The sequence below is a fragment of the Erpetoichthys calabaricus genome, chromosome 10 (assembly GCF_900747795.2).
Source record: "Erpetoichthys calabaricus chromosome 10, fErpCal1.3, whole genome shotgun sequence".
NCBI classification, from domain to species: domain Eukaryota; kingdom Metazoa; phylum Chordata; class Cladistia; order Polypteriformes; family Polypteridae; genus Erpetoichthys; species Erpetoichthys calabaricus.
Window position 1 is genome coordinate 10,233,116 of NC_041403.2, and position 17,331 is coordinate 10,250,446.

The window sequence follows — 17,331 nt, forward strand, 5'->3', positions numbered from 1 at the left end:
ATGTTCTATCAGATGGTGGTGTGCTGGGGAGGCAGCATTAAGAAGAAAGACGCCTCACGCCTGGACAAACTGGTGAGGAAGGCAGGCTCTATTGTTGGCATGGAGCTGAACAGTTTGACGTCTGTGGCAGAGCGACGGGCGCTGAGCAGACTCCTGTCAATCATGGAGAATCCACTGCATCCACTAAACAGGATCATCTCCAGACAGAGGAGCAGCTTCAGCGACAGACTGCTGTCACCGTCCTGCTCCACTGATAGACTGAGAAGATCGTTCCTCCACCACACTATGCGACTCTTCAATTCCACCCGGGGGGGTAAACATTAACATATACAAAGTTCTTTCTATCTATCTATCTATCTATCTATCTATCTATCTATCTATCTATCTATCTATCTATCTATCTATCTATCTATCTATCTATCTATCTATCTATCTATCTATCTATCTATCTATCTAAAATAAAAGAAGTGAAGGGAGTTCAGGGTGTGGGATGTAGATGGGTGAAGAATTGGCTCAGACAAAGGAAGCAGAGGGTGATGGTGTGAGGAACTTCATCAGAATTAAGAATTAAGAGTGGTGTCCAGCAGGGGTCAGTACTGGGGCTGCTGCTATTTTTAATATATATAAATTATGGCATCTGTCCATAAAAATCACCCAGAAACCTCTAAAACATCGACCCCACATAGAAGTGAGAAAAGATGAAGAAGAAGATTCTCGATAGCAATATAAAGAACAAGCTGGTTAAGTCTGCAGATGACACCAAGATAGGTGAATTAGCAGATAATTTGGAATCCATTTTATCATCACAGAAGGACTTGGACAGCAGACAGGCTTGGGCAGATTTTTTTGGACGATGAAATTTAATGTCAGTAAATGTAAAGAATCACACATAGGAAGTAAAAATGTGAGGTTTGAATACGCAATGGGTGGTCAGAAAATTGAGAGTCCACCTTATGAGAAGGATTGAGGAGTCATAGTGGATTCTAAGCTATCAACAGTGTTCAGAAGCCATTAAGAAGGCTAACAGAATGTCAGGTTATATAGCGCCTTGATGTGTGGAGTACAAGTCACAGGAGGTTCTGCTGAAACTTTATAACACACCTTGTACTGATTTTAAGAAGCCGTCTTGTGTTTTAGTAACTCACATAATGAACCTGCATGAGGAAGATACCACAGTGAGGAAGGCAGTTCTAGGGTCAAATTGAATGGGATCAGAAATTTCTAACTTCATATCAAGATCTTCCATGGAGAAAGTGGGGGGCTTATATGAAATTTAAGAGGATCCTCAGTGATTTTGAGAAGATGTTATGTTTGATATGGTTGGAGATCTTATATTGACCTAGGCGGATCTCATATGGTGTTTTAAATACTCTTTGATATGATGGAATATCTCACATTCTTTGTGGGGTATTATGATCTGCCAGTATCTTGGAACTCAAATTGAGGTGAGCCTCTAAAACCAAGCCTCAGGTTCCAAATGAAGCCTATGAATCAAAATTGGATTTCCCCAAATTTCAAGAAGCAGGCGCATGTCCTGCACCAGACCAAGCAGGAAAACCCCTAACATAGTGGCAGACATTGCTTTTCATGGATGTCTTATGAAGAAATAAGGAACCTCAGGCTGAATTTAAAGGAGGTTTTTCTAAATTCAAGGAGCTCTCTATCTTGATATCATTAAACGGGACAATGGATGGATGGATGGATGGAATTTTATACTGGGGTTGTCGGGGGCTCATGTTAAATTTGAAGGTTTTGTTCACTGAGTTTATGGAGACTCCTATATTAATATGTATGGAGATCTTATGTGGAGTTAAGATGGCCCATGATGGGTTTATGGAGGCCATCGTGGAGTTTAAGGAGGTATTTGACTCAAAATAGTTAAACCTGCAGAATCACATGAGAAGGGCTGGAGTAAATAAAGATGAGGGGGAATCCCATGCTGAGTTAGTGGGACCTTGCAGCTAATTTAGCAGGCTTCTGAGTTAGTTAGACCTTACATTTGATTTTCTATGGGGTCTCATGCTGATTTTAGTGAGTTCTGCTGAACTGAGGGAGCTCCTTAACCTGATCATAATAAGGGAGATCTTATACTGAGGTGGGGTAACCTCACAATAAATTTAAGGGATTCTTCACTAATATGGATGGAAATCTTATGTGGAGTTAGGAGGGCTCCATGCTAAATTTAAAGAGGCCACTCACAAAGTTTAAGAAGATTTTTGTCTATGGGTGAAGCAGCATATTTAAGGAGATCTCAATTCAGGATGAGAGGCATCCCACACTGAGTATATTTTTGGGATTAAAGGGACCTACCTCTGAGTCATGGGATGGTCTTTAACTTGAAGGTTGACTTGGGGGCGTCACACACTTAACTAGAGACCCATGAATGAAGAAGATCTGCAGAGGACCTCATTCCGGGTTAAGGAGATTCCCTAGTTGTCATGGATGGTGCAGATCTTGTGCCGAGCAGGCAGGGTTTCTCACAGAAATCACAAAACTGAGAGCTTTGTGCACATATTAAGGGAGCTTTAATGTGCAAAGAGGGTCCTACAATTCACTGAACCTTTACTGAATTCTCACACTAGACTCACCTACCGGACACCCCCATCCTCGAACCTGCAGCTATAGGTGAATGCTCATTCTGCCTTCTTCTCTCCCTTAAATAACAGGAGACGGCAGTCGAGTAGAGACTGAGGTCATTTATTCAGAGTAGCCCATCAAGGCGTTGGATCCCCAAAAGCTCCTCGCCATGGCATTCCGGTGCCACTGTCTGCTTTAAGTATCGTCCAGCGCACCAGAGCTTCAGCTCTGAAAGCCTCAATCCGCCATCCAATTGTTCACAAACCCTGTAATCCTCCTACAAACCCCTCAGTGTAGTGCTGGCTAATAGGATTGGAAGCTTTAACTCCAAGGACAATGATGCCAGCTGCTTCAGCCTCCTCATTGGCAGGTGGACAGGCTGGGAGTGGCCTCCGGTGGAGGAGGCAGCCCAGCACGCCGGCAAGGTGTCATGATCTCCTTAGTCTGGTAGAGCCACTAGCTTGGAAGCCCTGAAAGCGCTGGACCTCAGACATCGCCCCGCTCGCTGGCTCTCCCTTCTTCATATGTGGCGTGCTGAGACGTCCGCACTGGAATCTCACCATGGCTGTGGCGCTGGATGCCGTGTGCGTTCGGGTTAAGGATGTTTGTAAAAGGAATGGCTTGCTGATCCTCTCCGTGCTCTCGGTCATCATTGGGTGCCTCCTGGGATTCTTCTTGCGCACGAGGAAGCTCTCCGAACAGGTCAGTCGACTTGCTTTCATCTTGTCATGGAATGCGTGCTACCTAAAATTCAGAGAGGATTTAAAGGAGGAGAACCTGGGTTAGTCGTACCAGGCTGACTCCTTTAGTTGGCATCGAGATCAGTGTGCCATTTCTTAGAGTAACAAATTCCTCCTCGCCTCTTATCACATTCCCTACAGTGTCACATACCAATATTCTTTGATGCCCCCATTGTGTCGCATTGTGCCTTCAAAGTCTTGTGATGCCAGAGTTGCATCCCCCCCCCCCCCCCACTCCACCCACTGTTATTGGCATCTCATCAGCGAGCATAAATCATTGCCAATCCAAGCCACCCAAGATGTCCCCTTCACATTCATCCTGTCCGGTTCACTAGGTGCCACTCCATGACATTTGTGGTGCAGATCCTTCCTTCTATGTCAATGTCAATGACCCCATTACAGTCCCACTGTGCCATGGCAGGGAGCTTCATGTCCAATGCTTCAGTGTCTTGATTCCATGTCAGTTCCACCCTCCCCTCATTCCACCTTTATGTTTTACTGGCATATTAATGGGTAGAACATTATCCCTGTCACTTCTCTGTTGGCATCAGTGTCACATGGATGGCTGTGGACTGTGCAGAAACCAAAAAGAAACCTCACCATCCCACCCCACTAAACACTGCCATCCTGTCCGGTTCTCTTAAGAAGTGACTCGTGTATTGCTTGAAAGTATTGTGCTAAATGGTTAACAAGAAGCTTAAAAATCAAACCAGGCTACCCCTGACAGCCAAAGATTCACAAAAACGTCGGATTTTATATAGTGCCTTTCATAGTGAGCTTCATTGTAATTATTTGGCTAAATCCTTTATCCAAGGTGACTTACAGCATTCAAGAAATACAAGTAGGAACATTTCTTTTTGTTTTTACAATTGGAGCACAGGCAGGTGAAGTGATGTCTTTATGGTCACACACTGGTGTCAGCGGTGGGATCTGAACCCACAGCCTCAGCACTGGAAATCCAAAATCCTAAGCACTTCACCACACTGCCTGCCTAGCTCAAGAGGCTTCACCGGTACACAGAAATGGTTCACCATCTCTTTATAATTAGAACACAAAGAGGATGAGGTGATCAGACAAGGACTCAGTGGCAGGGAGTTGTAACTGCAAGTGTGGGGTTTTATATAGCACCTTTCAATGTGAGCATTAATTTGAGAAGCTTTAGGGGCACCAAACTTTTTATATTTCATACATAGGGGACAGATGGGTTCAAGTGACCTCACAAGGAGTGAGTTGTTGGTTTTATGACAAAATATGTGACTAACCCTGCAAACTTGTAGTTTTATATAGCGCCTATCATAGAGCTCATTATGTCACATTGCTGTGTATGTACGATATCATCATTTCTCTAGGTCACACAGAGAATCACTGATGTGGATTGATCCAACAAGTTTGTGACTTTATATAGCGCCTTTCATAATGTTCCAAATTGATGTACAATATAATAATGTCCCTATTTTTAAAGTTGTGGGACAGATGGGTCACGCTGAGAACTACTGATGGAGATTGAAGCCACAACTTTGTGCAAAATATCAAGCAAGTGCTTTGTTATTTTTTTTAGATAAAAAGAAGAAATAATAAATTACTTCAATGGGCCAAGCATGAAATATATGAAAGGGACTAGCCCTGCAAGTTTGTGCTTTTATATAGCACCTTTCAAAAATAGTATCAAAGTGAAGAGCTCTACAGATACAACTGCTTTCATATTCCACAGTTGGAGAGCTGGCAGGCTAAGATGACCCTTCAAGGACCTGCAGTGAGTCCCTGGTGGGACCTGAACCTGCACACTTGTGGTTTTGTATAGAACCTTCCCCATTCCAAATGTATAATTCGTGTTTCCTTGTGTCTATAGTTAGAAATCTGAAATAATAAATGACTTAAATGGACCAAGCATAAAATATGAGATACAACTAGTGCTGCAAGTTTGTAGTTTTGTATAGCACCTTTCATTAAATGTAGAGATGGCTCTGTAGATAAGGATCCTCAGTGGTATCTGGAAGGTTGCTGGTTCAACTCCCATTCCTGCCAGAAGAGATCCAGTTCTGTTGGACCCTTGAACAAGGCCTGTAATCTGGAAGTTGCTCTGGGGTGCTGTATAATGGCTGACCCTGCACTCTGACCCCCAAAGGTCATGTGAAAAGGCAATTTCCCCTCAGGGATTAATAAAGTATATCACATCAAATAGTGATCATTATGCCAAATTGCTATATGTGTACTATATAATCATTTCTGTAATTTATATGAACCTGCTGGGTCACATAGAGAATCATTGATAAGTACTGAACCTGCAAGTTTGTGCTTTTCTAGAGCACCTTTAATGCCTTTCTAAAATGTAAAACACATGCTTTCCTATTTCTACAGTTAGAAAATAGAAATAATAAAAGACTTTACTGGACCAGGCATGAAAATTGTAATGGGGAATAGCCCTGCAAGTTCGTGCTTTTATACAGCACCCTTAATGCCATTCTGAAATGTAAAATACATGTTTTCTTGATTTCTGTAGTTAGAAAACAGAAATAATCAAAAGTCTTTATTGGACCAAGGATTAAAAATGTGATGGGGAATAGCCCTGCAAGTCTGTACTTTTATATAGCACCTTTCAACAAGAACATCCGACTGAAGAGCTGTACAGATACGACTGTTTTCCTATTGTATAGTCAGAGAGCTGGCAGGTTAAAGTGACCCCTCAAGAACTCGCCGTGAGCTACTGGTGGGAACTGAACCTGCACATGTGTGGTTTTGTATAGTGCCTTCAACACCAGTCCAAATGTAAATTTCATGTTTGTTGTGTCTACAGTTAGAACACAGAAATAGTAATTAACTTAACTGGACCAAGCATAAAATATGAGATGGAACTAGTGCTGCAAGTTTGTGGTTTTATATAGCACCTTTCATAGTGATCATTATGCCAAATTGTTGTACATGTACAATATAATTAATTCTGTAATTTATATGAACCTGCTAAGTCACATAGAGAATCATTGATTGGGACTGAACCTGCAACTTTGTGCTTTTCAAGAGAACCTTTAATGCCATTCCATAATATAAAACACATGCTTTCCTATTTCTACAGTTAGAAAATAGAAATAATAAAAGGTTTTACTGGACCAGGCATGAAAATTGTGATCGGGACTAGCCCTGCAAGTTTGTGCTTCTCTATAGTATCTTTAATGCCATTCTGAAATGTAAAATACGTGTTTTCTTGATTTCTGTAGTTAGAAAATAGAAATAATCAAAGAGTTTACTGGCCCAAGCATGAAAAATGTGATGGGGACTAGCCCTGCAAGTTTGTACTTTTATATAGCACCTTCAACTAGAACATCCAACTGAAGAGCTGTACAGATACGACTGTTTTCCTATTCCATAGTCAGAGAGCTGGCAGGTTAAAGTGACCCCTCAAGGACCTGCCATGAGATACTGGTGGTAACTGAACCTGCACATGTGTGGTTTTGTATAGCACCTTCAACACCAGTCCAAATGCAAATTTCATGTTTTGCTGTGTCTACAGTTAGAACACAGAAATAGTAATTAACTTAACTGGACCAAGCATAAAATATGAGATTGAACTAGTGCTGCATGTTTGTAGTTTTATATAGCACCTTTCTTATTGATCATTATGCCAAATTGCTATACATGTACAATATCATTATTTAGCTAAAGTATGTGACCCTGCTGGGTCACACAGAGAATCAGGTTTTATACAGCGCCATTTCAAAATGTAAAACAAGTGATTCTTTATTATTATAGTGAGAACACAGAAATAATAAATTACTTCACCGAGTCAAGCAGAAAATATGTGATGGGGACTGTCCCTTTAAGTTTGTGCTTTTATATAGCACCTTTCAACAAGAAATTTCAATTGAATAGCTGTACAGATACAACCGCTGTCATATTCCATCATCAGAGAGCAGGCAGGTTAACATCACCTTTCAAGGACCTGCCATGAGTTAGTGGTGGATTTCAAATGTGGAGATTTGTGGTTTTGTATAGCGTCTTGAACACCATTCCAAATGTAAAATACATGTCCCCTTGTGTCTATAGTTAGAAAATAGAAATCGTAATCAACTTCAATGAACCAAGCTATAAATACATGATGGAGACTTGCCCTGCAAGATTGTGCTTTTATATAGCACCTTTCATATTGTTCATCATGCCAAATTGCTGTACAATATAATAATTTCCCTATTTTTACAGTTAGAGGACAGATAAATGCATGTGACCCTGCTTGTTCCAAGCATAAAATATGTGATGGGACTGGCACAGCACTTGTGGTTTAATATAACACCTTTCATAGTGCTCATCATGCCAAATTGCTATACATGCCCAGTATTATCATTTACCTTAAATATGTGACCCTGCTGGGTCACACAGAGAATCAGTGATGGGGATTGAAGCTGCAAAATTGTGGTTTTATATAGCGCCTTTCAGCAGGAACTGTCAAATTGAAGAGCTGTAGAGATACAACTGTCTTCACGGTACATAGTCAGAGATCAGACAGGTTAAAGAGACCCTTCAATGACCTGTAATACTGTAAATGAGTGGTGGGTACTGAACTGGCAAAAATGTAGTTTTGTATAGCACCTTGAACTTGATTCCAAATGTAAAATAAATGTTCTCTTGTGTCTATAGTTAGAAAACCGAAATCATAAATGACTTCACTGGGCCAAGCTTAAAATAAGTGATGGGGCTAGCACGGCATGTCTCTGGTTTTACATAGCACCTTTCACAGTGCTCATCATGCCAAATTGCTATATTTTGTAAGAACGACAAAATAGAGTGTGGGTTGGGGTACACTGTGAAACAATTTGCCAAAATGAGTTATCACAAAGGATCGAGTCCACACACATAACCAGGCAATGAACTGAGGAGAAATGGCGGAGAGGTCGGTTTTATAATAGAAAGGCAGGAAGGGTGGGTTTTAGGTCAGGAAGTGGACAGGAGGACATCATCAGAGACCAGAAGGGAGATCAGGATTGGAGGTGGAAATAACGTTTTCACACTGGTTTTTCCTTCTGGAGGTCTGGAGAAAGTGAAGAACAGGCACTAGTGCTCATTGCCCATCCTGCGTTAAGCCCCTCGACTGCCTCCCCAAGAGCACTTGTGTGACAGCATGTACAATCAAAGCATTTCCTTATTTTAATAGTTAAATGCCAGATTAAATACTGTATATGTGACCCTGTTAGGTAAAAAGAGAGAATCAGTGATGGAGACTGAACTTTACATTTTGTGATTTTATATAGTGTCTTTCAGAGTACTCACCATGCCAGATTTGCTTTACCTTTGTAATTATATTTCCTTATTTCCACACTCAGATGACAAACAAATATATTTGACCCTAAAGGATCCAACAGAGCATCAGTTGCGGGTATCTGAACCTGTGCCAGTTTGGTTTTATATAGCGTCTTTCACGGAGTTCGTCATTTCAAATGGTTTTACATTTCCAATGCAATCAATTCATTTCTTCTTTAACTTTTAGTGGGCGGACAGATCTTTATATATTTCGCTCTTTTTTTATCATTTTAAGGGCAGTTCACCCCCTCATTGCTCCTGCAGGTTTGAGGGCTCATATATATATATATATACAGTATATATAGTTAGGTCCATAAATATTTGGACAGAGACAACTTTTTTCTAATTTCAGTTCTGTACATTACCACAATGAATTTTAAATGAAACAACTCAGATGCAGTTGAAGTGCAGACTTTCAGCTTTAATTCAGTGGGGTGAACAAAACGATTGCATAAAAATGTGAGGCAACTAAAGCATTTTTTGAACACAATCCCTTCATTTCAGGGGCTCAAAAGTAATTGGACAATTGACTCAAAGGCTATTTCATGGGCAGGTGTGGGCAAGTCCGTCGTGATGTCCTTATCAATTAAGCAGATAAAAGGCCTGGAGTTGATTTGAGGTGTGGTGCTTGCATGTGGAAGATTTTGCTGTGAACAGACAACATGCGGTCAAAGGAGCTCTCCATGCAGGTGACAGAAGCCATCCTTAAGCTGTGAAAACAGAAAAAACCCATCCGAGAAATTTCTCCAATATTACGAGTGGCAAAATCTACAGTTTGGTCCATCCTGAGAAATAAAGCAAGCACTGGAGAACTCAGCAACGCAAAAAGACCTGGACGTCCACGGAAGACAACAGTGGTGGATGATCGCAGAATCATTTCCATGGTGAAGAGAAACCCCTTCACAACAGCCAACCAAGTGAACAACACTCTCCAGGGGGTCGGCGTATCGATATCCAAGTCTACCATAAAGAGAAGACTGCATAAAAGTAAATACAGAGGGTGCACTGCAAGGAGAAGCCACTCATAAGCCTCAAGAATAGAAAGGCTAGATTGGACTTTGCTAAAGAACATCTAAAAAAAGCCACAACAGTTCTGGAAAAACATTCTTTGGACAGATGAAACCAAAATCAACCTCTACCAGAATGATGGCAAGAAAAAAGTATGGAGAAGGCGTGGAACAGCTCATTATCCAAAGCATACCACATCATCTGTAAAACACGGTGGAGGGAGGCAGTGTGATGGCTTGAGCGTGCATGGCTGCCAGTGGCACTGGGACACTCGTGTTTATGGATGATGTGACACAGGACAGAAGCAGCCGAATGAATTCTGAGGTGTTCAGAGACATACTGTCTGCTCAAATCCAGCTAAATACAGCAGTCAAATTGATTCATGATACAGATGGACAATGACCCAAAACATACAGCCAAAGCAACCCAGGAGTTTATTAAAGCAAAGAAGTGGAAAATTCTTGAATGGCCAAGTCAGTCACCTGATCTTAACCCAACTGAGCAGGCATTTCACTTGTTGAAGACTAAACTTCAGACAGAAAGGCCCACAAACAAACAGCAACTGAAAGCCGCTGCAGTAAAGGCCTGGCAGAGCATTAAAAAGGAGGAAACCCAACATCTGGTGATGTCCAGGAGTTCAAGACTTCAGGCTGTCATTGTCAGCAAAGGGTTTTCAACCAAGTATTAGAAATGAACATTTGATTTCCAGTTATTTAATTTGTCCAATTACTTTTGAGCCCCTGAAATGAAGGGATTGTGTTAAACAAAATGCTTTAGTTGCCTCACATTTTTATGCAATCGTTTTGTTCACCCCACTGAATTAAAGATGAAAGTCTGCACTTCAACTGCATCGGAGTTGTGTCATTTAAAATTCATTGTGGTAATGTACAGAACCAAAATTAGAAAAAAGTTGCCTCTGTCCAAATATTTATGGACCTAACTGATATATATTCCTGATGACACGTACCGAATCAGTGCATTTGTTTCCATATCTCAACAGTTAAAAATGTCCATGGTCTCAAATAGGACAACGGTGATGACACGCAACCTGCCAGTGTGTATCGTGCCGTTTATAGCGGTCAGTCACTATCCCAAATGGCATTACATTATGATCGGCACATGAAGGGTTAATCCCATCAGGTGATTATATAGCGCTTTCTTAGGCACTGTTCCATAGTGAAGACTTTCCAAAGATGCTTTAGATATCAAATGTAATTGTTTCTTTATTTTTACAAAGACCTGGCAGCTTACTGTCAGTGCCCCTCTTATAGAGAAAACTGAAGTTAGTGGTGGGGACGGAGTGGGCAAACTTCTAACACTATATAGCGCCTTTCTGTAAGAAACACATTCCGCAAGGCTCTTTCTGGTTTCAGTACAATTGATACCTTCTCTCTATACCTTCTTTCTTCTTTTTTTCTTTTCTTTCTTTTCTATAAGGTAAATGATGTTTGCCAAATGAATGAATGGGCTGAAGCAGCAGCCTTGAGCTTTACAGTCCAAATCCTCAACCACTAAGCCACACTGGTCAGCAAACGAGACCCCGATTGGTCCCAACGACCGTTAGTAAAGCCATTAGTGCGCGGAATGGCAGGGTGAGTTTCATTAAGTAGCAGACCCCCAACAGTCGCTTCCTTAAACAAAGCGGCAGGTGGTCCACCGCAGCCCCCCAAATGATACGGCTTAACTGAAGTCATATTGGCACAGATGGACTCCGTCACAAGCCACCCGCTGACCAAAAAAGCAATTTGGCACAGAAAAAAAGGGAGCTGATAATAACAGGAGCATCAGTGCAAGCATAGATCTTCGTTGGGTTTGCCCCCTTGTGCCCCCTCTGGTGGTCCATCTTTTAAATAATGGTGGCGTCATCGATTCAGCCTTTTACACGCAGATTTTGTGTACGATGAACCAAACGGGAACGTCTTCAGGAGAGAAAGAACATGCAAATTCCACACAGACAATGGTCGAGTTGTCACTGGAGCCCAGGTGAGGAGCTGAATATTCAAGAAAAAATCACTTTCAGTCAGGTGAATATGCGCCCCCTACAGGTGACACTCAGCCAGTCGGTGCTCTCTGCTGAACTCAACCAGGAACACAGAGGACGCTTACTCCTTCCCCTAAGCTGGTGTCGATCATATAGGACTGGGTACACTCGTCCACTTCCCAGCTGTCCATCCCACCCGGCCAAACCATCCCTTTAGTTTACAAGAGAAACGCATCCCTGTGGAGGAGAAACGGCATCACCTCAGCATCAGGCCATCAGGCAGCAGCAACACCACCGCAAATGGTGAACCTTCACACTTTGGAGGAGAGGGGTAGGCAGCTCGTGTGTAGTTTCTAGGGGATCTTCTTCTGCTTCTTCTTCTTCTTTCTCTTCATCTTTTCCCAGTTCTATGTTGGGTTGATATGCCTGATCAACCTTCTCCATAGAGCTTGGGTTTACATTTCCTGCCCAGTTAGACCCTTTTCCTTCAAGTCTTCCCTTACTTTATCGATCCACCCCTGCTATCTCTTCTCCTGGACTTCCATTCCCATCACTCTTTTGCCCACATCTTCCTTGTCTCTCCTCATCTCATGTCCATACCACTTCAATCTACTTTTCTGTACTTTCTTAGATGTCTCCCTCACTTTTGTTGTACCTCTGATGGTCTCATTTCTTCTTCTGTCCTGTTTTCTACCTCCACACATCCATCTCTACATTTTCATTTCAGACACATCTAACTTAATTTCCTGCTCTGCTCTCCCTTCACTACCCACATCTCAGTTTCATTCATCATGGCTGGTCTTACCATGGTCTTCAAAACCTCACCTCTAACCTTCTCCTCAATTCTTCGATCACAGAATACTCCTGATTCCTACTTCCAGTTGTCCCATCCACTCAGCACTCCATGGGTTATCTCTGTGTTTAATTGTCCATTTTGGGCTACCGCTGATCCAAGATATTTCAACTTCTCCACTATTTTCAATGGCTCTCTCTGCAGGCTAAAGTCTGAATCCTGATCATCATTAAACCTCAGGTATTCTCTTGTCTTCCTATTTATCTTCATCCCTCTTTCTTCCAAACCCCCCCTCCATTCTTCCAACTTCCTCTCCACTTCCACTTTTCCAGTGCTACATGACGCAAATACCTGCACCCCTATTGGTCTACTATCTCATAACTCAACACATCCATAAGCAGATAAAAGAGGTAAGGACTTCAGAGAAGACCTCTGGTGCAGACCTCCTCTATCTGGGGTCTTGTCTCTTACACCAACCTGAGTCCTCACCCCCTCATACATATCCTTGACAATCCTCACACACTCCTCTAGTCCTACTATCTCTCTCATGGACCTCCAGATCTCCTGATGTAGCCCTCTATCATAAGTGGAGTTAGGTGGGATGACGGGAAGGAGTTTGTAATATTCATTAACATGCACAAATGGACTGTGTAGGACCAGACTACTCAAAAGGTGCCCAGAAGCAACCTCTGAGTGGTCCTGCCAGAAACGCAGGGAGAAACACATTTCATGCCCTTTCAGAAATTCCTACAGTAGTACAGCCTATGTATGCCAAGCAAAATTTGACCCACAATGCACTGCGCTGTTGTTGTTGTGTGTCTACAAGTGGTGGTCTACGATACGGTGACGACCTGTCAAAGGAGCCGCTTCTCTGGGGAAATCTCTTCGTTCTCCTCTCACCTTGATCATGTCCCTCAGCTTTCTCTCTAAGGAGGTGCCTTGAGCCCCCCCAAGACCCCCGACAGCATAAGCAGTACAATACAATACAATACAATCTATTGTTGCATAGTCCAAAATCACACAAGAAGTGCCGCATTGAGCAGTAGCGAGATATGTCAGAATACCAACATACATGGGGAGAGTTAAAACAAACCTCTGGTCCCTCGGTGTGCCATAGACGTCGTTTGGTTGGTTCTCACTCGTTACGGGTTTGTGCACTGGGAGCTGTGGCCAAGCTGAGAGTTCCTTGTTATTCTGCTAGTCTGTTCCACGTGAAGCCTGAAAGCCATGAGGACTGATTGAGATCATCGATGTTAGGTCGAATGACCAGTAGGGGCTGGCTGGGTGGTCTTGTGGTCATGGAACCCCTGCAGATTTTGTTTTTTCATTCTCCAGCCCTCTGGCCATCTGACCTCACTTTATTCTTTGTTACTTAGCATTGCCTGAGCTTATTTTCATACATTTTCTCTTTTCTTTCATCATCTTGTAAAGCACTTTGAGAAACGTGATTTGTATGAAAATGTGCTACGGAAATACATTTTGTTGTTGTTGTTGTAGTAAATCAGGGGTGTCCAACTCCGGGCCTGGAGGGCCGCAGTGGCTGCAGGTTTTCATTCTGACCCTTTTCCTAATCAGTGACCAGTTTTCACTGCTAATTAACTCCTTTTCCCTTCATTTTAATAGCCCTGTTTTTAAGGATTCAGTCATCTGAATTGATTTGTTTCTTCATTAAATGGCAGCCAATCAGAAATGAGATGTGAAACAAGCCAACAGATGACCAGCTAAACTGGAACGTTAAACTCCAACCAGTCCCATAATGAGAAGCCAATTCTTGCTGTTACAGTCATATGAAAAAGTTTGGTAACCCCTTATAACTCTTTGGATTTTTGTTTCTCATTGGCTGAGCTTTCAAAGTAGCAACTTCCTATTAATATCTGACATGCCTTATGGACACAGTAGGATTTCAGCAGTGACATTAAGTTTATTGGATTAACAGAAAATATGCAATATGCATCAAACAAAATTTGACAGGTGCATAAATGTGGGCACCGCAACAGAGATATGACATCAATACTTAGTTGAGCCTCCTTTTGTAAATCTAACAGCCTCTAGACGCTGTCCTCCTATAGCCTCTGATGAGTGTCTGATTCTGGATGGAGGTATTGTTGACCATTCTTCATACAAAATCTCTCCAGTTCAGTTCAATTTGATGGACAGCCTGCTTCAAATCATCCCATAGATTTTCGATGATATTTAAGTCAGGGGACTGTGATGGCCATTCCAGAACATTGTACTTCTACCTCTGCATGAATGCCTTTGTAGATTTCCAACTGTGTTTTGGCTCATTGTCTTGTTGGAATATCCAACCCCTGCGTAACTTCAACTTTGTGACTGATGCTTGAACATTATCCTGAAGAATTTGTTGATATTGGGTTGAATTCATCTGACCCTCGACTTTAACAAGGGCCCCAGTCCCTGAACTGGCCACACAGCCCCACAGCATGATGGAACCTCCACCAAATTTGACCGTAGGTAGCAGGTGTTTTTCTTGGAATGCGGTGTTCTTCTTCCGCCATGCAAAGCGCTTTTTGTTCTAACCAAATAACTCAATTTGTGTCTCATCAGTCCAAAGCACTTTGTTCCAAAATGAATCTGGCTTGTCTAAATGAGCATTGGCATACAACAAGCCACTCTGTTTGTGGTGTGAGTGCAGAAAGGGCTTCTTTCTCATCATCCTACCATACAGATGTTCTTTGTGCAAATTGTGCTGAATTGTAGAACGATGTACAGATACACCATCTGCAGCCAGATGTTCTTGCAGGTCTTTGGAGGTGATCTGTGGGTTGTCTGTCACCATTCTCACAATCCTGCCCATATGCCGCTCCTGTATTTTTCTTGGCCTGCCAGACCTTCTGGGTTTAACTGCAACGGTGCCTGTGGCCTTCCATTTCTTGATTCTATTCCCTACAGTTGAAACTGACAGTTTAAACCTCTGAGATGGCTTTTTGTAGCCTTCCCCTAAACCAGGAGACTCAACAATCTTTGTTTTCAGATCTTTGGAGAGTTGCTTTGAGGATCCCATGCTGTCACTCTTCAGAGGAGAGTCAAAGGGAAGGAAGCACAACTTGTAATTGACCACCTGAAATATCTTTATATCTCATGATTGGACACACCTGTCTATGAAGTTCAAGGCTTAATGAGCTCATCTAACCAATTTGGTGTTGTAAGTAATCAGCATTGAGCAGTGACAGGCATTCAAATCAGCAAAATGACAAGGGGACCCAAATTTGTGCACAGCCAGTTTTTCATATTTGATTTAATTTCATACAACTAAATACTGCTTCACTAAAAATCTTTGTTCGGAAAACACCGCAGTACTCAGATGTTCTTAAGAAATGAAAGACATACCACTGTTATCTTTTTCGTTGAAAGGAGAGTCAATTATTATGCAAGCTGAGAGAGGTTCACAAACTTTTTCATATGACTGTAATTAAAGCCGTTATTGAATATCAGGACTTGTTGCTGCTCTCATTCTGCCACAGCACACTTTTGATTTTCTGTTTTTTCAAAGACCACCATCAAGATGTTTTGGTGACCCGAGCAGACCAGCATGACCGAGACTTTCACCTTTCTTAATTTTCATGTTAGCTGGTCATGTAGCCTCTTGTTTCGTGTTTCATTATCATTTGGCTTCTCATTAAGGATAAAGAAACAACTAAGGGGGTCTGAGTCACGTCAATTAACACTAAGGCAAAACAAGTTAATCAGCAGCAAAAACAGCTCTCTAAATAAGAAGATGGTTAGAATGAAAACCTGCAGCCACTGCGGCCCACCAGGACCGGAGTTGGACAGCCCTGTAGTAAATGCACTTTGTGGTGGGCTTGGCTCATATATGTGCAGTAGTGCGATTGTGTCGTATTAAAAGGTTCACATCCTGCGTGAAGCCAAAGCATTTGAAGTAGTGAGAAAAAGTCCATGTCAATGTAAAGAATTATGATTATTATTATATGACCAAAATATTTACTTTATTTCAAAAAGGAAGCAAATGTTATCTTATATATAATTCGCCAGTCTCCTCACTCACTCACTCACTCACTCACTCACTCACTCACGTCTGTCTGAAGCTGAATGCGCAGTCGCCTTCTGCACAGCTGGCCGAAAAACCTTACGAGACCAACATTGTGGCAGGCGGCGGATTTACGGCCGTGAAAATTCAAAGAGAAAGGCGATTTCAATTAAAGCTCTAGAGGCCTGAAAGGCGATTTCATCTACAGCTCCAGGCCTAATTACGCATTCATTCAATACAGTAATCCCTTGCTACTTCGCGGTTCACTTTTCGCGGATTCACGACTTCGCGGATTTTATATGTAAGCATATCTAAATATATAACGCAGATTTTTCGCTGCTTCGCGGGTTTCTGCGGACAATGGGTCTTTTTACTTCTGGTACTTGCTTCCTCAGTTGGTTTGCCCAGTTGATTTCATACAAGAGATGCTATTGGCGGATGGCTGAGAAGCTACCCAATCAGAGCACGCAGTTAAGTTCCTGTGTGCTGCTGATTGGCTCAGCGACGGAGTGCTGCATTAACCAGGAAGTCTCATCTCACTCATTCAGCATTAACATGCTCCTGCTACTGCTTCAGGGGCCGTGTCCAAGCGCCAACAGAAGATGCAAATGATTGCAGAAAAGGTAAAAGTTTTGGATATGTTGAAGGAAGGGAACAGCTACACCGCTGCAGGACACCATTACGGCATCAATGAGTCCACGATTCTTTTTATTTAAAAAGGAGGAAAAGCATATAAGATCTACGGCCGCAGTGTCCTTTAACCAGGGCACAAAACGAGTTTGCAAGTGGGCGTGATAAGGCAGTAGTCTGAATAGAATCTGCTTTAGGAATCTTTGCAACAAGGTCGACGACGTCATGACCACCTACAAGCTGCTACGTGTACTTCGCTATACAGTAAGTGTAAACTTATCTACCAATTTCATATTGCTTAGCAGTTGTC

At 42.2% G+C, this 17,331-nt stretch overlaps 1 protein-coding gene across 1 annotated transcript in view; it reads left to right on the plus strand.

Annotated features, from left to right (window-relative positions):
• Positions 1-3,038: 3,038 nt before the first annotated feature.
• LOC114642703 (excitatory amino acid transporter 5-like) overlaps positions 3,039-17,331 on the plus strand; it is a 139,636-nt gene continuing 125,343 nt past the window's right edge. Inside the window, exon 1 of the mRNA XM_051932721.1 lies at positions 3,039-3,279. Within this exon, the coding sequence (XP_051788681.1) occupies positions 3,139-3,279 (141 nt within the window). The 5' untranslated portion in view covers positions 3,039-3,138. The remainder of the gene's footprint in view (positions 3,280-17,331) is intronic.